The 27,573-nt window shown below is 42.9% G+C and overlaps 1 protein-coding gene across 4 annotated transcripts; it reads right to left on the bottom strand.

Annotated features, from left to right (window-relative positions):
- Positions 1 to 219: 219 nt before the first annotated feature.
- ZBTB2 (zinc finger and BTB domain containing 2) lies at positions 220 to 23,814 on the bottom strand. Of its 4 annotated transcripts, none has more exons than XM_074368154.1 (3): positions 23,679 to 23,814; positions 8,470 to 8,654; positions 220 to 2,989 (listed from the first exon to the last, which is right to left on the bottom strand). In XM_074368154.1, the coding sequence occupies exons 2-3, from the start codon at positions 8,640 to 8,642 to the stop codon at positions 1,618 to 1,620; spliced, it is 1,545 nt and encodes a 514-aa protein (XP_074224255.1). In that variant the 5' UTR covers positions 8,643 to 8,654; positions 23,679 to 23,814; the 3' UTR covers positions 220 to 1,617. The 4 variants fall into 4 exon arrangements, with proteins under 4 accessions (XP_074224255.1, XP_074224256.1, XP_045380610.1 ...); XM_074368155.1 differs by lacking the exon at positions 23,679 to 23,814 and adding an exon at positions 23,141 to 23,276; XM_045524654.2 differs by lacking the exon at positions 23,679 to 23,814 and adding an exon at positions 3,483 to 3,548 and having other exon boundaries at positions 8,470 to 8,609.
- Between the last annotated feature and the right edge of the window lie 3,759 nt (positions 23,815 to 27,573).

Genomic DNA, 27,573 nt, shown 5'->3' with positions numbered 1-27,573 from the left:
TACATTGTTTCCTCATTCAATGCTCATAATCCTGTGACCCAATGCAGTTACCACCTTTCTTCTACAAATAGAGAAGGTGCCACTCAGGTTAGGGGAACTGCACAAAGTTCAACAGATAGAAAGAGGAGACGCAGCAAGAAAGTGACTCGTTGGGCCACACTCTTTCCTTGCTCTTCCTGAATCTTTTTGGGTAGACAGATACACAGATAAAATCACGTACCCATTTAATCAAATGTTTATTCAATGAAAGTATGTATAAAAACTTACAAATCTGAGAACTCAACTATACACGAAATAGGATGATGGGATATTCAGTTTTTAACATACACGTACAGCACAGCTATGAACTGTTCTTCCCTTTCCCCTTCGGTCCTTATTTCTGGTTCCTGTTTTGTTCTGTGAGACCATTCTGCTATTGAACTAAGGGAAGATTAATGGACACCTTTTACTGCTTTCAGGCCAATGGAGGAAATTTCAAGTATTAAAAAAAAGATTAGAAACCAAATATCAAAATTGAGTTTTTTTCCCAAACAGCAATTAGGTTTTTGTCCCTGATTTCTCTTTGCCATTTTTGATGCTTCAATGAATGTTGCCAGTAAACTATTAACATTAAACTTTGAAAGTCACTAACTTGACTACATCTGCTCACAACTTCTCCTGTAAGATGCATATTCCTGTATCTTTCTTCCTGGGGTACACACACTGATTTAAAAGTCGATTGGTGCTAAAACAAATTTACCATTGGCAACTTGCTCGAATGGCATGTCATTTTCTATTCAGAAAGACAAGCTATAGACCAGTACTTTCAAATCTGATTTTTAAAACAATCAACCAGTTTGTCAGAAACTAAAACACAGTATTCTGTTGTTGTTCAACTTTGAAAGAAGCCAGCAATTAGATAAGGCATGTGCATTAATTCACCTGTTTACAGCAAGTATCCACATATTTTCTCTTTCAAACACACAAACTCACAGCTTGTCATGTTTTATCCAAAAATTAAGATTGCCATCACATTATTACTTTTTTTTTCTTTTGTGTTTTGTTCAAGTAGATTTCTTAATGATTTTTCTTGACTGGACATAATCTAAAAGGATGCATTCTGAAATAAGACACTTGGAGAATAAACACAAAGAATGTTTTCTTGGGTTTAAAGTTTCCCCACACCTCTAGATTTTGCATAGTACAGAGCCCCGCTGTATCTCTAAGAAGCACGCTATATTTTCAGACATTGTCTTTCTGAGAAGGAAGACTTACTACCCAGGGAGAGTCATAATTTTAGCTTACCAAATTGCATTTGAGTTGTTTTGTTTTGTTATATACTCTTCATTAGTTCCAAGTATGCTTTTAAATAATCTGAAACTTCTCAAAGTCTATTTGAGTTTAGAAGTACTACTGACCATTATCTTTCCAATATCCCCTGAATTAAAGTAAGTATGTTCCAGGTTTATAATGCACAAAGCCTTTAGGGAGGAGGGGCTGGGGACAGGGCAGGGGGAGAGGAGGGAGGGGCTGGGGACCTGTTTGTATCATGCCACGGAGAACTACAGTTCTGGATTGGGGGAAGGGAAGGAAGATAGTCTTTGTAAAAATGACAGTTTTTAAAAAGATAAGTAACATTCAGTCTAACAACACCGTTTCCTGTTCCTTTTTGATGGAAGCTAACACTGGGTGGTCGGGTTCCGTCACTTCAGAGTCCCCACCGCCCAGGAGAATGGACCGCCCTTCGTCTAGGGCGAAAACGTCCGAGTTCTGGTTTTGGCATGAATGTTTAACCACCTCATTGGGCGTGGAGAACGTTTTGTCACACAAATTGCATTTGTAGGGTTTGTTCGTCTGGACCAACATGTTGTCCATCTGACTCCCTTCCTCAAAGGTGCAGAGCTCCAGAGTCTGTTTGTCCACCATGGTGTACGTGTCGATGCTCTGGTTGAGGCACACGTGTCGGGCAGCCTGGTTGGCCCTGCAAAAGCTCTTGTCACAAGTGCTGCATTTGAAAGGCTTCCCGGTGTGAATGTACATGTGCTCCCTCCAGTGACTTTTCTGGATAAACTTGCGACCGCAGATGGTGCACTCGTACTTGCGCCTCTTGACCTCCCTCTCCTGGTCCGCCTGCTCCAGGTTGTCGATGTCCGCGATGTCCGAGGGCGGCGGCGTCTCCGAGTGCGGCTGCCCGTCGATGATGGGCGAGTCCGAGATGTGCTGCAGCTCGCTGTCGCTGACCATCCCCGCTTCAGGCACTTCCATGGCGTCCTTCCCGAGGTCCGCGGCGTTGCTGCAGAGAGACAGGGGCACACGGCTCTCTCCGGGCTGGCTGGCCGTGAAGGGGACCCCCGTGTGGATCTGGAGGTGCTCCCGCAAACTGCTCCGGAGCGTAAAGCGCCGCCCACACAGATGGCAAGCGTAGTACTTGGGGAAGCTTCCGTTCCTCTTCATGATGCTTGGCTTGACGTGGGCTATGGTGAGGGAGGCAGGCTGCTCGTCAGAGGAGGACGCTTCCAGATTGGTCTCCTCCCCGGAGGGCGGGGGAGGAACAGGAGTGGAGACGAGGTCCGGCGACAGCGAGGTCTGCAGCGGGTCCGAAGGGGTCATGTGTGTCCGATTGACCTGGGTCAGATTGGAGGGCAGCTGGGAGAGCTGGGCGGCCTCGGGCACCTGTTCCTGGCTCATCCGAGACGTCTGTGGCCGTGGCTCTCGGCTGAGTTTTTCAGGTGCTGAAGCAATCTTGGTGGCTTGTCTCAGTTGATGATCTGCAATCTGAATGCCGTACAAGGAAGAAGCCAGCGGGAAAACTTGGTCCGGATGAGAAAAGGCTCCTTGGCTGGCCAGGCTGGCCTCCTGGATCAGCGGGTAGGCATGCAGAAACTTGATCCCCTGCTCCAATCGAACCGGATCAATCAGTTGGGGTGCCATCTTCCCAGTGTACATCAGATGGAGGAGATAGCTGAAAATGTCGGGCTGGATGTCAGTCGGCTTCAAACGGACACACTCACTGAAAAAACAAGAAAAAAGTCTGTGAGAGAATGTCAATCCATGTCTCAAAAGATAACACAAAATGAAGGAAAATTTAGGTATTTTAAAGGCAAATTAAATAAGAATATCTCCCACGGCTTACTGTTAGTTTCATGAAATGGAATGGAATACTCAAGAGAGAAGGAAAATTTAGGTAATTTAACTTTAATCCTATTAAGAACACAGAGAAATACAATACATATATTTTAAAGGGCTGAAAAAGGACTATTCATGTTAAACAAATGTGGTATCTTAACTCAGACTTTTTTTTATTTTAGTCTAATCGGTTTACAGTGTTGTGTTAATTTCTGGTACACAGCATATTAACTTATAGACTCTTGAAGCAGCTTTTCTCCTAGTAATCTATGTAAAATTATACCACATAAGAATGTTTGTGTTTTATGGAGAAGATCCAGTGCTCTTTATCAGTCTGAGAGTGGCCCATGACCCAGTGATGGTTAAGAACCACTGACCTGGCAGATCTTTTAGTTAAACGCCTAGGACTCTATGGATCCAATGCCATCCAAAGCTCAGCAGATCTTTTAAGGTAAGTCAAACAACACATCAGATTAGCAAGTTTCGCACTTGTAATATAACATGGGGGAGCTACACTGGTGCCTAAGAGCAAGACAACAAAAGTGAGAAAAAATAAAATCTCATTCTGCGGGTGCTCAGCCACCCCATGCCCTCTCTCCAGCATGAAGGTAGAAGCGGGAAGAACAGGCAGGTGAGCCACGTTCTAGCTCGAACGGAGTCAGGTCACCCCTCCCAGTATTGCAGATTGCATTAAAAGCAGCTCCAGGACAACTCAGTTCCTGATCACATGTAATCATCTTCATCATTACAACTGCAGCTGGGATGTACAGGCATTATCTCATTTAATTGCCATTAATTCTCATTTTACAGATAAGGGATTAGGGCACAAAGGGATTTATACCTTGCTCAATATCAGAGTTAGTCAATGGTGGAACTGGGATTTAAATCTGAGTCTAATCCTAAACCAGAACATCAAGATTCTTTGGAGCATTAAAACAATCTTGTGCAGCAGATGAGGCAGATCTGATTATTCCCATTTGACAGATATAGAAACTGAGGTCTCTGCAAGTTGAATGATTTATCTGAGGTACCTAAAGCAGTTGTGGCAAAACTGATTTTCTAACTTTCAGACTTTAGTGTTTGCATCATCCCAGAAACAGCATCCTGGTTCAAGGAGCAATAATAAAAAGGTCCCAAGAACGCTCCTCTGACTATCAGTAAGGGCAAAAATTCTCATTAGAAATCTAGATATATAGGTCTACACATTAAGAGGCATATGTGCTACCACCCCCTGAGTGAATACATTCTATAGACAGTGCAGTTTTCAATTTCAAAGCCGTCTTCCTTGAATGTCTTTAGAATTTGTAATCACTTCTAATTGATTATACCACTTATTACTATTATGACTTTTTGTCCCCTTTGGCTGTTTATCTTATTCACGAATATTTTCCAATATGCTAAAATACTAACAGTATATGCTGCTCTTCTAAATTTAATATTTTATTCCATTAAAAAGATGAAAAAGTGACTTTGATAGCAATTTGTGACAGAACAGATTTGAATAAGTACTGTATTGCTATCAATGTGTGTATATTTCAAGATGACTGCATACAGACAATCACGTGGGAAATGTTTGACTATAATGTATAGAAGCCAAAGAACAAAGATCAAGCATAAAAACTAGCATCCCTTTGACAGTGTAAATGGGAAAAGTTTGGGTGACTCTGTTTGTAAAAAAGACAGATCATTCCTGTCTTTATTTGTTGTCTTTTTACAGTCCTTTAGATTATCTATGTTCTTTAAATAGGAATGTAGATGGAGGTGGTCCTCCTCCAAGCCCGAGGTGAGTGCCAACAATACTACGCGGGTGTACTAGAACACACTTAGATGCTCTAGGGAATCTCAGTATTCAAAGTAAAGCTTCAGGGATTACCTGTGGTGAAGACTACTTTCATAATGTAAACAATCAACTCCAGATTGAAAACTTAACCAGGGGGGGATCTTTCTAGGGTCAGGCAGAGGCCTAGGGAGCCTGGAAACCGCAGGCCTTTGGAGATGCAAATCACCCCCAGGAGACCAGAGGGCACCTTTGTTCTTTGGGGGTGGAATGCTCCTCTAGGCAGGAGGAGGGGAGAGCATTAGTGAGCCCCTCTGCCTCCAGGGAAAAGAAAAGTGAAGGGCAAAAACCCAAAGCAGGGCTAGATTTTTCAGCACATCTGAGAGGTAAATGCCAAGCAGGGCCCCATTCCAGAAAAACTCTGTTGTAAGTTTTACAGTTTTCCCTCATTTGTTATTGTATAGGTTGCCCTCTGTCTGGGGACTGTGAACGGAAGTGACTGGGCAGGCCCCCGTCCACACTTCAGCCAGGCTTAGAGGGAGAACGAGGCTCGAGGCTCGTAGAGCTGGTGAGGAGGGGAAGCCTGTGGGTCCCTGGGGCTTACAGCCAGCGCCCAGGGCCCGGGGAGGTTTCCAGACATCAATTTATTTTGATTTGTGCATCTTCAATTTTTTTTTCTTAAAGCAGAAGCACACAGACATGCTCAGACACTTAAAAAGTAATTCTAAAAAGTTCCTTATGAGGAGGGAGGGTATATCTCAGTGGTAGAGTGCCTGCTTAGCATATACGAGGTCTTGGGTTCAATCCCTAGTACTTCCATTAAAAAAGTAAATAAATAAATACAAACCTAATTACCTCTCTCCTCCCCAAAAGACAATGTAGAATAAATAAATATTAAAAAGAAAAAAAAATCCGTATGTCACGTTCCAGCCATCACCATCCTTGACGGCTCTCACTCCCAGGCAGCCAGACCTCCTGCCAATCACTCAGTTTGCTTTGGGCCACTCTGGTCATTTCCAGGTCCTTTCGGAAGGACAGTCACACTCTACAACATAACTACACCTAAGTGGTTTGATTTGCAGATGTCTGTTGGACTTAACACTTTCATGTAGGAAAAATACAGTTTTATTAGCACAGCTACAAGCCCTTTGTATAAACTTTCACCATACCTTACATTTTCAGTTTTTCTTTCACTAGACTCTTTAAATAAATGATGGACTTAAAGAACTTTGAAAAGAAGGATTTTAAACTAATGTTAGACATCTTCAGAGGTTGTAGTGAGTAAGGCCTACAGTTTTATTTTCAAGAGCTTCAAGTTTGCAGTCCTACACGATTTAAAACTTACACTTAGAGGAGTGTACGTAAGACAGAGACACCTAGTGGTAACTGCAGACATGAAAGACTCTACACTCCAAACTAAGTGTGAACCTCTATCCCACAGGTGGGCAAGGCCTCAGTCGCCCAAAGGGACGCCCAGCTCTGCGTCCCTAACAGATTACAGCTTCCACCTGGGGTGCCTTTGTTAGAAAGGCATTTACTTACTGCTCTACACTCAACATGAGTTTCCTGCGTCTATTTAAAACTCATTAAATTGTATTCTTTCATTCCTCAAAAATGAAAACCTTCCCCTTCTCAAGGCAATTTAATTCATTGTGTTGGGACTTAGCTAGGAGGTCTCTGAGAATGAAGGAAAAGGGAAGATCCTTGGTGTCACAGGATAAGGCAACCTCCACCTGCCATTAGTCCTATTAATCACCCATTCTGCTCCTCTAGCCATTTACCAAGTGGCTACTATGTACAAATCCTCAGAACTATAGGCTGTGATGTTCAAAAACATTTGTGAAACCCAGTCTCTGCCCTCAAGCATCTTACAAATGAGGAGGAGAGGTAAATACGCAGATAACAACAAAGGGGAAACAGGTCCCTCTGACAAAGTGGCAAAAATAAAGTGCTACGAGATGTGAGAGAAGAGATGGCTTTCGATCATCTTCGATCACTTGACTGTTGGGGGCAGGAGGGGTCATGGAAGAAGTGATGTGTGTTGTGAACTAGGGGTTAGGGAGTGAGCAGAAGGCTAGCACAATGTGGTTCAGGTGAGGGGTGGGGTGCTTCTAGGGGATGCAGCCGGAGGCTGGCTGGAAGCAGGTCAGGCTCCAAGCCTGCGGGGGCCTTAAAGACAGAACGGGAAATCTGTGCACCACCGTGATGTGGATGGGGTCCTCAAGATTTCCAGTCGAGGGCATAACACAATCTGGTAGATTTCTGAGCAAAGGCACACTTCAAACAAAGCAATGCTTAGGAATACTGATCTGACAATAATGTGGAAAATGATTAGGAAATGGAAGTGAGAAGGGAAAAAAAGAACTAATGGGAAAGGTAATTTTGAAGAAAACATGATTTGGAGACTGATAAAATATGATTTTAAAGAGATTTAAGTATGGGTTACTTGAAGATTAAAAAATAGGGAAGTCAGGAGGGATTCTGGGGAAGACAATTCAATTGTAGACATGTGAAATGAGATAAAAAGAGGGCGTTCAATTCTAGACGTCCAGCAGGCAGCCTGGAGCCTTGGGAAACAGTTCTAGAGACAGAAAGATCAAGGCCAGAGCTGTCAACTGGCTTCCAGCAGAAGCAAGATCCAGGAAAAAGACAAGCGCCCATCAAGACGGGCAGAGAGAAAGCAGCATGGAGACCAAACTCCTCCAAACTGCAGGAGGCACCTGTGGAGAAGGCAGAAAAACACAGGGTGCTCAGAGTTATCAAAATGCAGATGAGAACCCTTAAGAAGGGAGAAAACAGTTGCAAGTGCTGCAGAGGACAATGGTGACAGAGACTGAGAGAACAGCGGTGGTTCTGATGAAAAGGTGACCTTTGAGAAATGATGTCGGTGGAGTGATGGGGTGGAAACCACCGAGCCAACGGGTAGGAAGAGCGTGGGGTGAGGAAAGCAGAAGCGAGGCCACAGAGCGTCCTTTGAAGAACGGTAACAGTAAAACAAAGAGAAGCAGCATCCAGCTGAGTCATGGAAGGGCTCATCCTGCCTGGACTGGGGCGGTGGTGGGGGTACAGGTATAAAATGAAAAGCACAGAATAAAAACTATGGGGTAGGATCTGGGAGCATGAAGGCAGGAGGAAAATCGTTTTCCTTAGATAATCAGGCGCCCTTTTCTCCAAGATGGGAGAGAGTGGAAGAAAAAAGCTGAGCAGAGGTACTGAGATTAAGACGTTTTAAGAGAGAAAAGAAGGAAATTGGGGAATTCATGCCATCAAGTTTCTCACTAGGAGACAAGGATAAATACTGAAAATCAAGGGGGAGGCTTGGGAACGGGGCTGGAGGAGTGAGAAGTTAATGAGGTCATGCCTCTGCCTTCCTAATGGACCTGATCCCAACTGTGCAGGGAACACCCAGCAAGGATATTTGGAGGTGGAGGGTCAAGTGAGGTCACAAGGGTCTGGGGCCCAGGAGCCTTGGGAGAGGTAGCGAGACCCATGGTCTTGATGAGGGCAAAGGAGCAGGTTCAGTGGAAAAGTGGGCACGGAAGTTCAGAGTCTACAGTCATTCGATTATTATCAACCACGTTAGTTACCTGGTCTGATGGACAAACAACATCTTAAAGTAATTGGAGAATGAAGCAAGAACTGATTTGTGTGCCTTGAAGTACACATCGCCGATGGCAACCGTGCAGTCACACAGGAAACCAAACTCTCGCTGAGCGTTTAACTGTTGCAGGAGAATAAGTCCATGGTTGGCCAAATCCATTTTTTAAAAAATCTGCAAAGCAAACAATTTTTTTTAAGAAAGGTGATTCACAAATAAGTATGTGTCCTTTTTAGTCACCAATAGTAATGATCACATCGAATACATCCAGGCACTGCTAGAAACATTACATAAACTCACTCAGTCTTCATAACAGCCCTCTGCAGTGGTTCTGCCGTTACTCCCATTTTACAGATGATGAAACTTATGGTCAATTCCGGGAGCATATGATTTGTCCAAGGTTACACGGATGGTAAGTGAAGGAACCAGGAAATGGACTCGAGCAGTCAGTCCTTGAGAGGGCAAACATTCCTGGATCTTTTTGGCTTTGAGTTTAAGATTCCAAATGCAAATTCTAATGATCCATCAGAAGTTGTCAAATCTTCTACAGAGATAAGTAAATTAAGGTGCTGGGGTGGGGCCCCGGCAGGGCTGTAATAACCCACACGAGCAGGATGAGTGCTCTTCTCCCTCTTTTGTGGAGGAGGGAATGAGCTTGGAGAGGTGGAAGTAGTTAGCCTGGGCCATCTGGCCAGAAGGTGGGGGAGGCAAAATTTAAATCTGAATGTTCTGACCCCCCAATTCTAAGCTCTTTATTCCTTGTACCTCACTCAAGGAAACCACTTGGCCTTGATCTCTCTGTAGTAGGGAAACTACCTCTGGAGGAACCAGTGTATCAAATCAGTAAACTGCTCCTTCCCCATGGTCAAACAGCATTTTATAAAAGCCCAGCACACATGGATCAACAGTAATGGTATACTTAATGAAAGAGCAAATTCTTCCTCCTTAAGACTGAGAACAAGGCAAGGCTGTCCATTCTCACTATTCAGTATAGTACAGGATGTTCTAGCCAGTGCAATAAAGCAAGATAGGGAGAAAGAAAATTGTCCCTATTTGCAGATGACGTGAGTTTTACACAGAAAATCCCAAAGAATCTACACAACCTCATGGAATTATTAAATGACTTGACCATGCCACAGGATACAAGATAAACATAAAAATCAACTATAGGACACTAATGAACTCATCTACAAAACAGAAACAGACTTGCAGACAGAGTAAACAATCTTACAGGTACCAGTGGAAAGAGGGTGGGAAGGGATAAACTTGGGAGTTTGAGATTTGCACATGTTAACCACTATTATAAAAATAGATAAAAAACAAATTTCTTCTGTATAGCACAGGAAACTATATTCAATATCATGTAATAACCTTTGATGAAAAAGAATATGTAAACAAATACATGTATACACATGCATGACTGGGACATTATACTGCACACCAGAAATTGACACACTGTAACTGACCATACTTCAATTAAAAAAAAATCAGCTGTAATTCTATATACTAACATTGAACATGTGGACACTGAGATTAGAAATATAATATACCATTTACAATCACAAAAAAACTAAAGTACACAGGTGTAAATCTAACAAAATATGTATAGTATTTGTATGTTGAAACCTACAACGTACCGATGAAAGAAATCAAAGAAGATCTAAATAAATGGAGACATACTGTATTTACATTTAGGGAGACAAAAAATAAAAATCAATTTTTCTGAGTCAATATATGGGTTTGATACAATTCTTATCAAAATCCAAGCAAGATTTTCTTTGTAGATACAGACAAGAATATTTTAAAATGTTTACATCAAAGCAAAGAAATTAGAATAGCTAAAACAGTTCTTAAAAAGAGTCACAAAGTGGGAGGAGTCAGTCTATCCAATTTCAAGATGTATTATATAGTTACAGTATTCAGGACTGTGTGGTACTGACAGAGAGATAAACACAAAGATCAACAGAACAGAATAGGGAACCCAGGAGCAGACCCTCACAAATATGTACAGTTGATTTTTGACAAAGGCACAAAAACAATTCAGCAGAGGAAGAGTAAGTTTCAACAAATGATGCTGGATCAACTGGACTTCCATAGACAAAAAGCAAAAGCAAAAACAAAAACCAAACAAAACTCACTATGATCTAAGTTTCATATACTCTATAAAAATTAACTCACAAAACGCACCACAGACTCCAATGTAAAACACCGAACTATAGCTTTAGGAAAAAGAAAAAAAGTGATAAAATCTTAGGGAATGTAGGATCAGATGTGGAGTTTTTATACTTGACATCAAAAGTACAGTCCATAAAAGGAGAAATTGATAAACCAGACTTCATAAAAATTAAAAACTTTTGTTCTGAGGAAGACCCTGTTAAGAGGATGAAAAGACAAGATAAAGACAAGGGAAAAAATGTGATAAAGGACCAGTATCTAGAATACATAAGGAATTCTCAAACCTCAGTAGGACAAAAACTGTCGAATTAGAAAATGGTCAATAGACTTGAAGTGACATTGTACCAAGAAAATATTCAGATGGCAAATAAACACATGAAAAAGACATTCAACATCATGAGTGATTAGTGAAAAGCAAATTAAAACCATGACAAGGTTTCACTACATGCCTATCAGGGTGGCCAAAATAAAAAATACCACCACCAAATGCTGGCAAGGATGCTGAGAAACCTGACTGCTCGTATCACTGCAGGTGGGAATGTAAAATGGTGTAGCCACTCTGGAAAACAGCAGGTTCTTGAAAAACTAAATACGCAACTATCACACTACCCAGCAATTGCACTCACGGATGTTTATCCCAGAGAAATGAGAACTTAGGTTCGCACAAAAATGTGTATGTGATATCCACAGCAGCTTTATTCCTCAGGCAAAAACTAGAGGCAACCCAGATGCTTCCATAGGTGAACAGGTAAACACTGTGGTATGCCCAAACCACAGGAAACTACTCAGCTTTAAGATGAAATGAACTACAGATACACGTAACAACCCGGGTGAATTATGTCCCCAAAGGTTACATACTATATGATTCCATTTGTATAACACTCTTGAAAATTACAGAAATGGAGAACAGATTAGTGGTGGAGGGGAGAGGAGGGCGACGATGTTTGGTTGTAGAAGGGCAACAGGAGGGATCCTCGTGGTGACAGAAACGTTCTGCAGCTCAACTGTGTCAATGTCGATATCCTGGTTGTGATGGAGCAGAATTTTGCAAGATGTTTCCAGTAAAGGAAACTGGGTAAAGGGTACATGAGAGTGCTCTGTATTATTTATTGTGACCGCATGTGAATCTACACTTATCTCAAAATAAAAAGCTAAAAAGAAAAGCCATAACGTATAAATTAAGATTAAAAATGGCTAACTGTGATGCTTAACTTCAGAATCAGGAAGCCATTGTGGAGAAAGTGTTCCCAATAAGGTTAAAAACAAAAACAAGAAACAGAAACAGACACAGACACTCATCAGTTCTTACTCAGCTGGTTCTCAACTCCTCACCCTCCTTCCTGTTCTAGGGATGGTCTGACAGATTCAGAAATTAACAAGCATGCCCTAAAATAAAGGAACAAAGTGAATACTACTTTAAGAGACTGATAAGGTCACAAAGCAACACTCCAGAATGTCAAAGTTTTGTATTTTTCAACCAAGAGCTATATCCAAGTGTGAGAGGCAGGAGAGCCATCCACATCTGCAGTAGTTTGAGTAAGGAGACCCAGGCTGTGGTCCCGTTTGCACGTGAACGTTGATGATGTGGATCAGAAACTTAGTTCCCCAGTGTTTTCTGTGTGTGTCAGAGAAGGCGAAAGCACTAGTATTAGGAAGAAGAGACAGAGAAAAGGCACAGGGTTCATGATGAAAGCCAGGTGGCAAAGTAACCCAGATCACAAAGAAACACCACTCTAACCTGACCTCCTCCAGCAGGATGTAACTTTAGGAAACTTGTCTTCGAGGCTGTTCTCTGAAAAGTGCCAGAACACCTCCTTTTCCATCTCACTAACTTGCCTAAGTATGAGAAGCAGGATTTAAACTGGGGTTCATCTCATTTCTTGGAACATACTATGAGCAACTGTGTTTGTTTGAAATGAATAGGAAATTTTTAATGGCTACTTTAAAGCTACTTGTTATAAGAGAATCGAATACCAGGGACATAGTAACAGTGACAACTGTTCACCCGCCCGACCCTACCTGTCTCCCACACTCTGGCCACTTTTTAAAGAATCTTTGCTAATATCACGTTTTGCCTTCTATGGATTTAATGATGAAATAAAGCATATTTTTATTTCCTCTTGTTTGTCTTCATGAACTTTGCTCAGTTTCTATCAGGTCAATTGTTCTTTTCCTTATCAATCTGTAAAACTCTTTGTATATAAAGAAAATGAGCCCTTTTTCATATATGTTGCTAATATTTTTCTCACTCTCTTTTTATTTTGTTTCATAGAGATTTTTGACATAAAATTTTCATCAATTTAATCAATAATTTTACAGAACGATTTTGAGGTTTTTGGTTTTTACATTAATGGATACCTATCATTTCTTTGATTTAGCAAAATGTATGGCTCACCCTTGTTCATCAACAGACTAATGTAAGTATTTTATTCAGACCCTAAGAATAAAGCCATGATAAAACTGTGAAATGTTTCTTTTTAAAGAGGGTCTGCTAGTTATTTTAGGATCTTAATTTAGGAGCATCTAGAATAGGAAATGAACTGAAGCGTCTTTCACATACAGAGGGAAGAACACGTGCCAGAGTCTCCAAGAAGTGGAAAAACCAAATGAAAGGAGGAGAAACAAAGAGAATGAGTCCTATGTTCAAAATTCACGTGAGGGAAAATCAATTTTTAAAAATCTTATTCTAAAGACCAAAAAACCTTTGTCAGAGAGAAAAAGGAAAACAAACTCCTAGATTCTTACATATATGGATGAACCTGGGAAAAAGGGGCAAGAGGGAGGAGGGAGGAGGCCGACCAGCCTGGATGCTTCCTGGAGGGCATCTGGGGGAGCTCCTGCTATACCCCGGCCCAGCTGACGGTACTGCCCTTTCCTCAACCTTCCTCCCTCATCACAACCGCTCCACAACCACCTCCACGGAACTCCGCTTGCACAATGCCGTGTAGGGTGAGGATGCAGCGTCTTCATGGGCTGGCGCTGCTCCAGGATACCCGCTCTTTGTGGAAATGGATGTCTGATCTTTCCACCTCCATCGACTGCTCACCCAACCGCATCACTCCTGCCCGCGCTGCATTGCCCACCAAGGTCACAGAGGACCTCTCATTCCCCAGCCCTGTGGATGAGTCGCTTGCTCCACCTCTCTGCAGCATTTAATACCCTTCCTCCTGCTTCATAAATATTCGGGCCCTGCTTCCAGGCCACTGAGCTCTGGTTTTCGTCTCAGCTCTGGCTATTCTATTTTCATCCCCATCGAGGATTCCTCTTTTGCTGATGCTGCTCTGCCTTTGGTCCACCGCGCACTTTTCACTCTGCAGACTCTCTGTGGTGAACTGTTCCACTCCCTCCTGAATGTCTCACAGGAACCCTAAATTCAGTCTAGGCAAAACAACTCAACTCCCAAAACGACAATAAAAGCCCCTGACACAAACCTGGTCCATCTGTATCCCCAGCACAGTGCCCACCATCATTGCCCCCTTGACCACGCCAGGAACCCCAAGTCCCCTTTCAGACCTCCACCGCCCTCTCCCCAGGTCAGTCAGTCACCCATGTGCCACCAATTTAAACTCTTCATCCCACCCCATGCCTTAGCTCTACCTCCCTACTCACCTCCCCGTTTGCAGCTCCAGCCTCTCTAATCCATCTGCACGGAACAGCCAGAACCATCTTTCCAAAGGGCAAACCTGATGTTATCATCCTGCTGAAAATCCTCCCGCGATTCCCCATGGCCTCCAGGATGAAACCCAGACTCCTGAGCACGGCTTACCCGGCCCCGTGTGACTCCAAGCCTGCTCACCCTGAACTCCATGCTCTGGTGCTGATCTAAACTATTGGTTTCCGCACTTTCGGACTGCCCAGGCCTACTAAAAACCAACCAGCCAACCTCGAAAATTGGGCTCCAGCAGGGTGTGGCTCCCTCTTTATTTTGCAAGAAAAGACAAAATATTCACATATCTGGCAGGAATGGAGGGCTTTTCAACATAAAAGGGTAGACAGGACCTAATGTCAGAATATCCTTCTAGAGGAAGGACAGTGGCACTATATTCAATACGTGGAAAAGTAAATTTTTTTCGAATGCAAAAATAAAAAGTTACAACCTAAAATTTTACTTTAAGCCGTTAAATTGTGCCTAATTGTCTTCTTGATACAAGACTGTCTGGTGATCTTTACCAAGTGATCGTCAAGTGTCCCATTTGTTCTGAAGTCCAGGCATTATCAGAAATCCAGTTTCATCTGAGTGTGTTGATGAGGGAGACAAAATGATGTATTTCACTCACTTTGGAAATTCTGGATGAACTGAGATAAGCTGCAGTTTTCCTTGCCCAGAAGGTCCTGAAAGCCCAGGTCACTCGTGGCCTCCCGGCAGAACATAACACGCACTGCTCAGGTGCCATCCTCTCAAAACTGAGCAGTGCAGCAACCGGATGTCTACTCTTACTTGAACTGGGCCTTGGGACCTCTGTGCAGGACCTCTGTACATGCCACCTGCAGAGGGAGCCACCACTTGCTGCCTGCCCCTCCCCTTAGCTATATTTGTCCTCTGCAAAATTTCCCTGACTCTCAAGACTGGGAGGGTCTTCATGCCTCCAAAGCATCTGTGAACCTGCCTGATGATTCTGAAAAGCCGGCACTGAGTCTTATTTATCATTAATTACATTATCCCATGTGTCTAGCATATTGCCTGGTGTTCAACATTTGTTAAATAGATTAATAACTGTATGCTCAGAGAGGAGAAGGATGTTGAGTTCCAGTCATGGGTTGGCCCCTGACTAGCTGGGTGATTTGGGGTAAAAGTTCAATTTCTGTTTTTCCTAGATTAACCTAAAAATTCTCATCAATTTAATGTGTGCTATGTTTTGGAAGAATTTTTCGATTTTTAACTGTCACTTTGTGTTTCTTCAGGTTACTAATTCTGTTCTGAACAGTGCTTTATAGGTTATAAAAAGATTGTAAAATTGCTTAACACACATCATTTAAGCCATAGTGTATTGTTTTCTTATTATTTATTTCATTATTCATTGTAATAAATAACCACAGTATTAATAATAAATGATCACTTATGTGTCAAAGATTGATCATCCTCCTTCCAAGAGAAATTTAGACTTAGAGCTAAGTTAAGTAACTTGCCCACATGTAGGGCAAGCTCTTAAGAAGCAGATCCTGACATTGGTCATGTATCTGGTGAGGGCTTTCTAAGATGCCAGGTACAGTGGATACAAGTGTACAGAATACACAGCGTTCAAGGGTATAATTAAATAAGTACACAAATTTATAATAGCCAACTCTGATAAGAGTTATCAAGGAAGAATATAAGGAACTATGAGGCCATAAAACTGGGATCTAATTTGGGGATTGTGGGTCAGGGAAGATATTTGTGAGGAAATGCAAGTTAAGCAGCTATTTAAAGAACGAGAAGAAAGCAACCTAAATGTCCATGGACAGATGAATGGATAAAGAAGTTGTGGTATATACTACTACTCTGGAATACTACTCTGCCAAAATAAAATAATGCCATTTACAGGAACATGGGTGGAACTAGAGATCATCATTCTAAGTGAAGTAAGCCAGAAAGAGGAAGGAAAATACCATATGATACTACTCATATGTGGAATCTAAAAAAAAAAAAAAAAAAGAAAAAGACACTATGAACTTATCTACAAAACAGAAACAGACTCTCAGATTTAGTAAACAGTCTTATGGTTACCAGGGAAAGAGAGTGGGAGGGGATAAACTTGGGAGTTTGATATTTACAAATGTTAGCCACTATATACATAAATAGATATTTTAAAAAGTTTCTTTTGAATAGCATAAGGAACTATGCTCAATATCTTGTAATAACCTTTAATGGAAAAAATATGAAAATGAATGTATGTATGTATATACAAGACTGAGACATTGTGCTGTACATCAGAAATTGACACATTGTAATTGACTGTACTTCAATAATTTAAAAAGAAAAAGGTAAAAAGAACCCCCCTCCAAAAAAAAACAATAAAGAAGGAGAAGAGTTAACCAGGCAGAGATAAGTATTCTAGGCTGAGGGACCAGCATTTGCAAAGGCCCTAAGGTAGGAGGGAGCAACATGCAACTGAGGAACTAAAAGAAGGTCAATGTGCCTGCAGGGCAAAGAGCCAGAGAAGAATGTGGCAGGTGAGGCTGGAGATTCAGGTCTTATTAAGGATTCTGGTCCATAACTTAAGAGTAGTGAGGAGCCATCAAAGATTTGAAGCAGGGTGACATGTCTATAGTGTAAGTACTATTCTGAGCTGGTCTATCTGATCAGGTGGCAGCACCTGCAGGACTAACCAAACTGGGGGAAGGGGTGGTAAAGAGGTCGGCAAGGGGAGACCTACTGGAAGGGGTTGAAAGGGGAGATCGTCCAATGGTCTAGAAGAGAGATGGCAGATTGGGTGGTGGTGGTTAGGATGGAGGGAGAGGGACAGGATTTGAAAAACAGAGAATAAAAATGAACAGAACTGATTGGTCGGTAGATTAGATGGAGGGTGGCAGGGGAGATCAAGGTGGCCTAGGTAACCCCTAGATTTGTGTAACTGGATAGACCTTGGGGCTCTCAACCGGTGAAGGGAACATAGGAAAAACCCCCGTTCTGTGGGGGAAGATCGGTCCAGACATGCTGGGACTGAGATACTTTTGAGATACCCGAGTAGGAATGTAGCATATTTGGTGGTAATACGGGTCTGGAGCTCCCAAGTCTTGACTGTGATTTATGTCAGAGAGTCTTTGGAGAAGCCAGGTGTGTCCGACTCCAGAAGTCATGTCCTTAAATCATAACATGATAGTTCAGAGAGGTTAAAAGTGTAAACTAACAGGAGTCCCGCGAACCCTGGTCTTCTCAGTATAAATTTTATGCTCTTTCCATGACACTACCTTGCTCTATAGATCATTCCTAAAAGTTATTATCAATCCTAGTCACAGAGGGCAGACAACTGACATGAAACTGAAGACCTATATAAAGCCCTCAACCATTCAACACTACAAATGGAACTTAAAAAAAAAAATTGTCTTTCCTAAATCAGAATAGTGAGCAGAGAGGAACTGAAGAACAGTAGAGACAAAGAGGGCAGTCAATTCTTAAAAGCAGGATTTCACAAATGCCTTCATTATTTATGTATATATATGTGTACAAAGTGGTGGTTTTTTTTTTTTTAAAGTAAATTCAGACTTTAGGACATAACATGTTGAAATAAATAAAAAACACTTTCCAAAGCTGGAAATATAAATATCATTTATATTATTGAATGCTTTGGCATTTATTTTCACCACAGATTCCCACTTTCATAACTGGATACTACCTAGATGTCAAGTGCTTTCAGCTGCCATCACATAGTACCTGGTGGGCTGATCTTTAAGTAAGTTCCTCATCTTTTAGAGGTATAGCTGAATGTGGTGAATATAATCACAGTATATTTTGACAACCCAAGTTCCTCCTTCACTTTCAGTATAAGAACAGGAGACCAAAACAGCTTTTGGGAATTGATGATTCATTTTTAAAAGATAATAGCCCTTCTACGATACTAAATACCACTTAGACTACTCATTTCAACGGCACTAAAAGGGTCCTCTGAAGTTCCTGACTTTATTTGAGGGAGCTATAAATGAATATCGTAATGCACAGGACACATCAGTAACAGAAAAAGCACTACCCACAAGTAAGATTGATTCTTTAAAGTAGTTTAGACCACTTACCAGGATGAAAAAATTGCTTTTTCAATTTGTATTATTAATAATTAATATTTGAGGGCCTATAAAGTAAACGTGAATGAGGCTGGTTGTTCAAATTTTACTACATTTTAGAACTGCATATTTTAGAAATGTATTTTACATTTAGGAAAAGTATCTTATTTAGTTGTGGTGACAGGCTGGCATATTTTTCTTAACATTTCTTTAGTCAATCTTCCTCTGCAGTAATTAGAAAAATGAGGGACTTAAACTAACCAACGGTGCTTATTTCAACTTTGGAGAGCACTGCATTTGTAAAAGATTTCTTTTTAACTGTACTTTGCTTACGTTAACTTTAAAATTAGTTTTTAATTTCTGAGTATAAGTTGAGGTCAGAAGGAGGCAGTTCAGGGACAGCTTAGTCCAAGGAGAAGCAGGTCATAGATTTATGGCTAATAAAGAGTTGATATTAAAGTGATAATTCTAAAGGCATTATGCTACAACCAACTTTAAGGAAACCTAGATGTGACCGCACAGCAGAATTTAAAACCTAATCTAATTTGCTTCTAATAAGCCATCAAAGCCATTTTTTTAATATGTTGTATGATGATCAGTAAAATTAATCTGAAGAAAATACAGTCAACTATAGGTACAGCTCAGTATATGCCAGGGAGGAGCTCCAAGTGTACTTTAATTTAAAGTCTTAAGTAAATAATTTATTTCAACATTTTATTTCAGGGGTTCTCGAACTTTTTGGTATCAGGACCCCTTCACACTCTACAATTACTGAGGACATCAGAGATTTTGTTTATATGGAATGTAACTATTGATATTTATCAGATTAGAAATTAAAATGGAAAAAAATTTAAAATATTTATTAATTCAATTAGACACAGCAATGATAGCACATTGCATGTTAATATAAATAAGACATTTTTATGGAAAATTATATTTCCCAAAACAACAAAAATTAGTGAAGTGGCATCTTTTTATATTTTTACATATCTCTTTGTTAGAAGACAACTGGTCTTGGCATTTACCTTGTTTTTGCATTTACCCTGTTGCAGTATCTGTTCTGGTTGAGTATTAAAAAAAAAAAATCTAGTCTCACCCATACATGTATAGTTGAAAAAAAAAAAGGAGCATTTTAATAGACTTTCCAGGTAATTGTGGATCTTCTTTGATACGAAACCAAAACTTGACAAGTGTAGTTTCTTAGAGGTTAGTTGTGCGATCTAAAAGTATATGAACGAACGAAAACTTCCCGCTCTTTTACAGTAAAATTCACTGCTGTCTTTGGCACTTTGAGTGGACCTTTTACCCATGTAGGATTTTTAACATCATCCACTGGTCATTTTGAAACGATCAGCTCACTGAGTTATGCAGAACTCCCCAACGCTGACACATTTTGTCAACAGTAAAAAAGGCCAATCACATCGTAGTATCATTATGAAAACAGCTTTGACCTTACGGAACCCTGAAAGGGTCCTGAGGATTCACGAGGAACTACAGATCACACTTGGACACCCCCAGTTCAGAACCACTCTGGGGACCTGGAGAATCTAAATGACGAGGCGTGGTGTAGGAGAAAATGTATACACTTTGAAATCGTTCTCACACGATTTTGACATTCACCCTTCCTTGGTGCAGAACTTAGGGGTGTACACTATGTAAAGAAACTGTACACTCAATTCTCTTGTAAAGTAAAATGTGTTTTATAAGCACTTAACTACATGCATTAAATTGCTTTATAAATCCCCATCTTTGCACACTGAGCTTTCCTGACCTGAGAATTTCACATGATGCATCATTCCTCATGCATGAGCTGGGGATTGTGCATTTGAATGTACATACCAACCTCAAAACTTAGCCTTTAAAATCACCCTCCCCCCCAAAAGTCCTAAATGTCTTGGATGGCCAACTCCTCCTAAGTGTTCTGTGGCTAATGACTCCATCTCTTAACGGCATTATCAGCACTGTAAAACACTGAATCTTATTTACTGTAGATTCAAAAATATTTAATTACTTAAGTTTAATTTGCTAATAAAAATTATAACCTACTTGAGCATAAAAAAGGTTAAGAAATGTTCTTGATCTAATGCTTAGAATGTTTTTTTTTTTTCTTGATTTCCCTTTTAGGTTTTCAGGGTCATGCTTTGTGACCTAAAGATCATACAAAGTAGGAAAAGTGATAAATGCCCCTTCTTTAGATGTATTTTTAAATTTACGGTAAGGTCTCCAGTTGACCAGCAGCTCTTCCTTTACTGTGATGGCCTGGCGCCATAATACTGGTCCAAAATTTTAAAGTTACTTCAGGGAAAGGTGAGTGGGTTTAGGGATGAAGCAACAAGAAACAGGATAAGAGATGGCAGGAGAATCTCCAACTCCAAAGAAGCTGATTCTAAGCCAGTGCCATGTATCATCAGCCTTAGATGTCTCCCTCACTCCCTACATCTCCGTGTCAGTGATGGTCAGGCTGGGGAAAGCATATGCCCTCATACAGTATTTATAAGGTGCAGTATTTATAAGGTGCATCTTTTTGGAGGATTGAGGTAAATAAAATTTTATATAATTTTATAAAGTTTTTACATCACGAGAGTGCAGATTTATTAATCATTAAGATAAAAAAGAAACTGTCATTGTGGCAGCTTTTATTCTATGACCTAGAACATGTCCAGTGTTTAGCCTCTGCTGCTGTGGTAAACTCAGTGGAAGAGTTTGCAGACCACCATTTATTTATACCTCTTTTTTTTTTTTTTTTTTTGGTAGCGGGAGGTAATTAGGTTTATCTATTTAATGGACGTACTGGGAATTGAACCCAGGACCTTATGCATGCTGGGCGCAGTACTTTACCACTGAGCCATACCCTCCTCCAGTATTTATACCCTCTCTGAGGAGAAGCTGTAAAACTGGCAGGTAAGCGGCTGAACTGTACAGCAAAGCTTTAAGGGTGGTTTATCTGCCACCCTTCACCAGGACTCCTCTGCTGTTGACTATTCCTGGTACTGTCATCACTGGTATACCACTTTTTGTACTTTGAGACCTTAAGATGGTTTCAATAACAGGTCAATTTTTTGGCTAGAAAATAAACTTACACAAACCACACATTTATTAAGTTAGAAACGCCCAGTTTAAAGGAATGCAGTATTAGCCATAAACTTCCTTCTTAAAAATTACCTTTCCAGTTTGAAAACACCCTGGACACACACCAAGATTACTTAGAATAAAAAATAATACTTAACAATTAGTTTTGGTTTGTGACCAGAGAAATGAAGGTTTAAAACGTCTTGACTCTGATTTCCTTCTAAAATTTCAGGCCCCTGCATTCTAAAATGCTCGTGGTATGTACACCTTGCTCCAGTGACCCACTAGGGTCAAAACAGAGGTTGGTCCTAGAAACGACAGGGCAGCGCGTTTAATAAAACCCAGAGCACCTTGGAGTTCTATGTGAGCCCGTGATTCCGATCTTTTTTAGGCTTTATTTTACTAAACAATAACCTATGAAGAGGAATGGACTTTGAGAGAGACACACACACCAAGTGGGCCCATTGTATGATTAAGAGCTAATGAACACTGCAGACGGTGGGGGGAGCAAGGAGCCTGGGTTATTTCCCTAAGGCATAATCAGGAGTTCAGCAGCTGAAGTTCTAGCAGTAAATGGCGTAGCAATAACTAACTGCATTTTCACTCTGCCCACTTTCTCGCCAGCTCTGCTACCCTTGCTTTCTTCTTTATTGCCCTCTTAATTCCCTACCAGCTGAAAGTGACAAAAACCTTGCTTTCTAAGCATCTTCTGCATTACTAGTTCTCTCTGCAGCCTTGTTTAAAAATTAATGGTTAGGGGATTTCACTACAGAGAGAAAAACACTCCGGCCCCAGGAAGCAGCCTCCGCGCCCCCAACCTCCCCTTTGCGGAGCCCTGCCGGAGTGAGGGCCGCATCGGCCGGGAGCGCGGCTCGGAGGCCGGTCCCGCAGCCAATCAGCCACAAACCACAGAGCAACTCTGGGCTAGCCTCGGCCTGATCCGAGGCGCCGATTGCCAGTGGAGCGGAAGCTCGAGGCCGTAGGCTCAGCGCGCCCACAACCGCGGCAGGGGCTGCAGCTGGCGGCCCGTGAGGCGCCCAAGGAGCCCGGCCTTTCCCCCGCCCTCCTGAGAGCAGCCCAACGGCCGCCCCACGGCCGCCCCGTCAGCCTGGTCCCGCCCACGCCCAGGGGGCGTGTCCGGGGCGGGGCCGGCCGGACCGACGGGGGCCCGGCGGGCCCGGGCGCCGCGCACCCCGGCCCCGCCCCCATCCCCGATGGGCTGAGGGGAGGGGAGAGGAGCGACGCACTTGGGCCGCGCCGCACGCTCTCCACTTCCCTCAGTCCCGCGTGCGCGCGCGCGCTCGCCCCAAGTCCCGCGGAGTTTAACACAATGCCGACGCCTACGCCGTGCGCAACGCCCCGGCCGGCGCAACAGCTCCGGCGCCGGGGGCGGGGGGTGGCCAGACAGGGAGAGGGGAAGAGCGCGCGCGAGAGCGGGAGACAGCGCGAGACCCGAGGAGGCCGGAAGCGCGCGTGCGCGCCCCCGCCCGCGAGCGGGGAGGCGGAGCCGTAGCAGTAGCGGCAGCAGCTGTAGGAGCCGCTGCAGCTGGGAGAAGCGCCAGAGAGGCCGGGCCTGCTCCGGTCGGACCGGATCCCTCCCCTCCCCCTCCCTCTCCGCTCCCCTCCCCCAAACCCACTTCCGCAGCTCGCGGCCTTGCCGCCGAAGAAGCAGCGGCGATAGCAGCAGGAGGCGGCGGCGAGACGTCGGAAGGATTACGCACCTGACGGGCCCGCCTATCGGGGCTCCAGCGCGGGACTCTCACCGGCCGCCGCCGCTCGGGACGCGCTTCGCGGTGGCGGCGGGAAGGGAGGGACCGGCGACGGGGAACGGAACGCTAATCGCCCCCCTCCCCTTCCTCCCTCCCTCCCTCCCCGCTCCGCCGCCCGCCCTCTCGGCTTCCGTCCCCTCCCCCTCCCGCAAAGCCCCGGATGGAGCCGCTGCCGACTCGCCGCCGCCTGGCTCCGGGGGATGGTTTTGTCAGGCGGCCAGAGCCCCGGCGCCAGGCGCAGCCGCCACCGCCCCCGCGGGGCGCCCCTGCCCTCGCTTCCCAGAACCGGGTTCCCGTGTGGTTCGGGCCCTCCGCCTGCCTTCACCCGAAGCCCCGGGACGGGGGTCATTCGTCTTCTTTGTTGCCACCGTCGCTGCCGGAACCGTTTGAGAGCTCCGGTGGCCCCCGCCCCCCCTCTGCCTTCCCGGAGCTTGGGTCGGGGGCGGCACGTGGGCACCGGCCCCGGGAGGCGGAGGCGGTGCGCGCTTACCTGTCGCCGGTGCTGCTGCGGCGGGGGGTGTGGAGGAGGCACTGCTGGGCAGCCTTGGCCGTGCTCTCCCCGCCGCCGCCGCCTCTGCCTCTCGCTGCTGCTGCTGCTGCTGCTGCTGCTGCTGCTGCCGCCGCGGTCGGTGTCTCCGGCGCGGCGGCGGCGGCGGCGGCGGGGCTTTTCCTGTCCGGTTACGTTAAGGTCACATGACCGAGAGAGCGGAGCGACTAGTGCAAAGAGGCTGAGAGCGGCTCCCGCCGGGGGGGAGAGGCGGCGAGAGGGCTGTGGCGGCAAGAGCCCCCTCCGCCCCCCCAGCCGCCTCCCCTCCCCCCGCCCGCCTCCGCCTCCTGCTGCTCTGCCGCCGCCGCCGCCGCCTGCAGCACTAAGTACACTGCCGCTCCCACCCAGGCTCCGCGCTCTGCTCCAGCCAAACTTCTGCAAACCATGTGCAGCCGAGGCGAGGAAACTTCTCTCCACCTATTGGGGCTGGAGGCTTGAGTCACAAGCCCCATGTTTACATAAAGTGTTTAGGTAGGCAATCCTGGAGATGCTCGGGGAAGGGATGGAGAACTACTGCTTGGAGCCTTCTGCAACGTTCTTGACATCTCTTGGCCTACACCTTTGTCCGTCTGCTTCCCGTGTTAGCATAAGTTTTAACCTTCAGATTTGAAATGGAGTGGACTTGAGAATCAGGGAGATAATTGTGAATCACTAGTACCTTTATATCGCCAGTGGTAATTGAGGAGTCATACTGAAGAAGAAATGCTTGTTTGTGCTGTGTGTAGAGGTGGAAGTGCTTCCTTACAGACTAGTTGAGTGTGATGTAAGACGTTTCTGTTAGGATTGAATTTGTTGCTTATTTCAGTAATTGGGTTTTAGCTTATGAAGCGTTGATTCAGAAAAATCGAAGTGTGCAAAAAGTGTTACTTAAGGACAGTTTACTCTCCTTTAAAGTTTTGGTCTCTGAGGTACTGTTGGGGTGGATTTCAGAGGTGGCCATTCTTTTAAATTTAGAGGTCCTGAAATCTAACAGGGACGCCCTGAAAGAGACATGGTAACATGGCAAGCATGGCACTTAAGATTCTTCGATGGTCTTTCTTAACGTTTTAAAGTTTACTTGTGCATTGTTGCTGGAATTTTATTTGTATCTTTATTAGGACAATTTAGTCCTTTGAGGACTGCATCTAATGGTTTCTTTATTTTCCGTAATATAGGATTTTGAAGACTTAAAAAAAGGAATGTGGCTTGATCTGTAAGGAAATGAAGGCAGCAGTTTCCAGGCTACTTTTTGGCTATAAAGCATGATATCCTGGTTATAAGCTTGATTTGATGTGGAACGCGTTTGTTTGTTTTACAGAGCCAGACCTCAGCACAGTGCCCTGGCACGTAGTTCACAAAGTACTTAAGGCACGCTTACTATCTTACGACAGTTAATTAATATACAGAAGTGTCCCTTCTAAAAATCTGAGTGTGATTTAGTAATCCAGTTGTACCTGGGACTACTGATGACTAATTCTTTCTTTGAAGACAAAATAGGCAGCTGTGTAACTTAAATGGTCCAAAAGTGAATAATAGATTCAGTACTTACCCACCTCGAACTTTTTTGTTCTTTGATCAGCTAGATAAATGATTTGTTAAATGTCTGCCTTGCAAAACCAAATTCTAACCCTGGTATAAGTATTTCTAGTGCGTTATCACTAAAACATCAGAGTTGGTCATCAGACCGGCATGGCGGGTTCCTTGGATTGGCTCTACAGTTGAGATCTATTTCATCTCATTAGGAAACTAAAGTGATTTTGATTGGTAGACACAGAGATCTTTGGGTTCTTAATTCTTTTAGACTCTGGACTTTAAAGTGTATGGTCTGATGAGTGCTTACATGGAGAGTAAAGTGATTTAAAGGGAACTGAAGGAAAAAGGGGCAAAACTAATGCTAAAGTTTTAGATGAAGCTATTGGGCAGAAAGTTGCCTATGTGTCTCAAGTAGTTGGGCTTGAGGCAAAGTAACTATGCTTATTCTTAAGATCAATGAAGTTTCACAGAACCACATGTAGTTGTATAGGAATAGACCCAGGGGTTATTTCTAAAACTCTTGAATCTTTTTCCTAGAGAAAGTGCTGTCAGGAGTATCCTTGTCTTCTAGAGCTGCTGCTCTCAAATTTAGAGCTGGGCTGCTTTGCCGCTAGTCCTTTCAAGGCATAATCATCCATTCTTGGATTTTGCCAAGTATGCCAATCATTTTGCTTTTTAGTCACCATCATCAAATAATAACCTTATAAAGAATGCTATACAAATTATATATGCTTTCTACAATTGGTTGAAGTAGAAACATTCAGATGGGTACATATGCAAATATTGGGGAGAAAACTTAGTTCTTACAGAAAAGAGCTAGTAGTGTATTTCAGGATTAGACCAAGGGAAGCTGTCCATTAGTCTGCTTGTGGGAGAGCCCCAGATGCCCTGAGTTAAGTAATAAGAAAAATAATTTAAGTCATCATTTTAGTGTTTGTGTACTGATTTATTTTGCATTTTGAAAATAAATTTGGCAAATTAGGGTTTCAAAAATAGTTTCACACATCTTACCTCCAAGAAAATCACAGTGTAAGCAAATAATCTGAATGGATTCATCAATTTAGTTATGCATAAATATTCTGCAGTCTTGTGTTGCTGAAAGTTCTGTTGTATGTTATGCTGAGATACAACCAGAAAAATATGCACGCACTTGTGTTCTGAAGAGGATAGTTCCAGTGAGACTTGGACAGTGGGCAGAAAGCTATTTAATAGTACTGTACTTAACTTTTTCTTTTTTGGATAAAAATTTGTATGCCTTCAGATTGAAGTTAGAGTTTCCTTTAACACTGATGATGAAAGTAATAGAGGAAGTAATACATGTGGGTAGATGCCAAAGCTGCTTTTTCACTACATAATTTTTTGAAGGATGTTCTATGGGTAATCTCTTAAATTAGGAAAACAACATGCTTTTTACATGCTAGATTTATGTCTAGGGCAGATACCACGCCTTCTGTGTTTTATATCAACTTTAACATATAAGTCAGAAAAGATGTATTTTGAGTGTTTTATATTTCGTTGTCTTCATTAAAAAGTTTATAGAAAATGCTTATTTTATAATTGGTTATTACTGAGACTATATTCCTTCAAAGATTCCCTATTCTTTAGGGAATTGTTTGTTTTAAACTTTTTAGTGTAGGCTTGTGGGTTTCAAACTTCCTTGGTGTGATTCTAAGAAGTACATTTTATTAAATGTTACCTGGTACACATGTATATGTGTAGTTGAAGCAGTTTTCATGAAACAGTACTTGTTATGAGTTATATATTCTGTTGTCTTTTCTATTTCTTTTTTTTTTTTTTTAAATAGCTGATTGTGGGACCTTAAATTGATTTCATAAAACACAAATGGATTAGGGTCCACAGTTTGAAAAACACTGGTATATTAGTTTTTAGTATTAGTTGCAGTTACAAAGTACCCCAAAACTTGGTGGTTTAAAACAGTAAACATTTGTTTACTCAGAGTTTCTGGGGGTCAAGAATTGGGGGATGGCTTACTTAGGTGGTTCTGGGTGTTTTTTATGTCAGGATGTTGACTAAGGTGGAGAATCTGCTTCCCAGGTGGCTCACACTCCAGCTGGTTAGTGCTCAGCAGTTCTCAGTTCTTCTCCATTGGGCTGCTTGAGTGTCCTCACAACATGGTGGTTGGCTTCCCCCAGAGCAAGTGATCCAGGCAAGAGCAAGAAGGAAGCCACACCATCACTGCCGCATGCTGTTAGTTACAGGCAAGTCACTGAGTCCAGCCTTCAGCTAAGGGAGAGGAAAGTTAATATCCATGCCTTGAAGGGAAGAGTATCAAAGGATTTATGACATTTTAATATTTTAATAACTA

This window comes from Camelus bactrianus, chromosome 8 (genome assembly GCF_048773025.1).
Source record: "Camelus bactrianus isolate YW-2024 breed Bactrian camel chromosome 8, ASM4877302v1, whole genome shotgun sequence".
Taxonomy (NCBI): Eukaryota; Metazoa; Chordata; class Mammalia; order Artiodactyla; family Camelidae; genus Camelus; species Camelus bactrianus.
This window is presented reverse-complemented; position numbering and strand designations above follow the sequence as displayed.

Coding starts and splice junctions, on each gene's coding strand:
- ZBTB2 (XM_074368154.1), bottom strand. CDS start 8,642: ATGGATTTGGCCAACCATGGACTTATTCTCCTGCAACAGTTAAACGCT. Junction 2,990..8,469: donor TTGTTTGTCCATCAGACCAG/GTAACTAACGTG, acceptor TTGTTTTTTCAG/TGAGTGTGTCCGTTTGAAGC.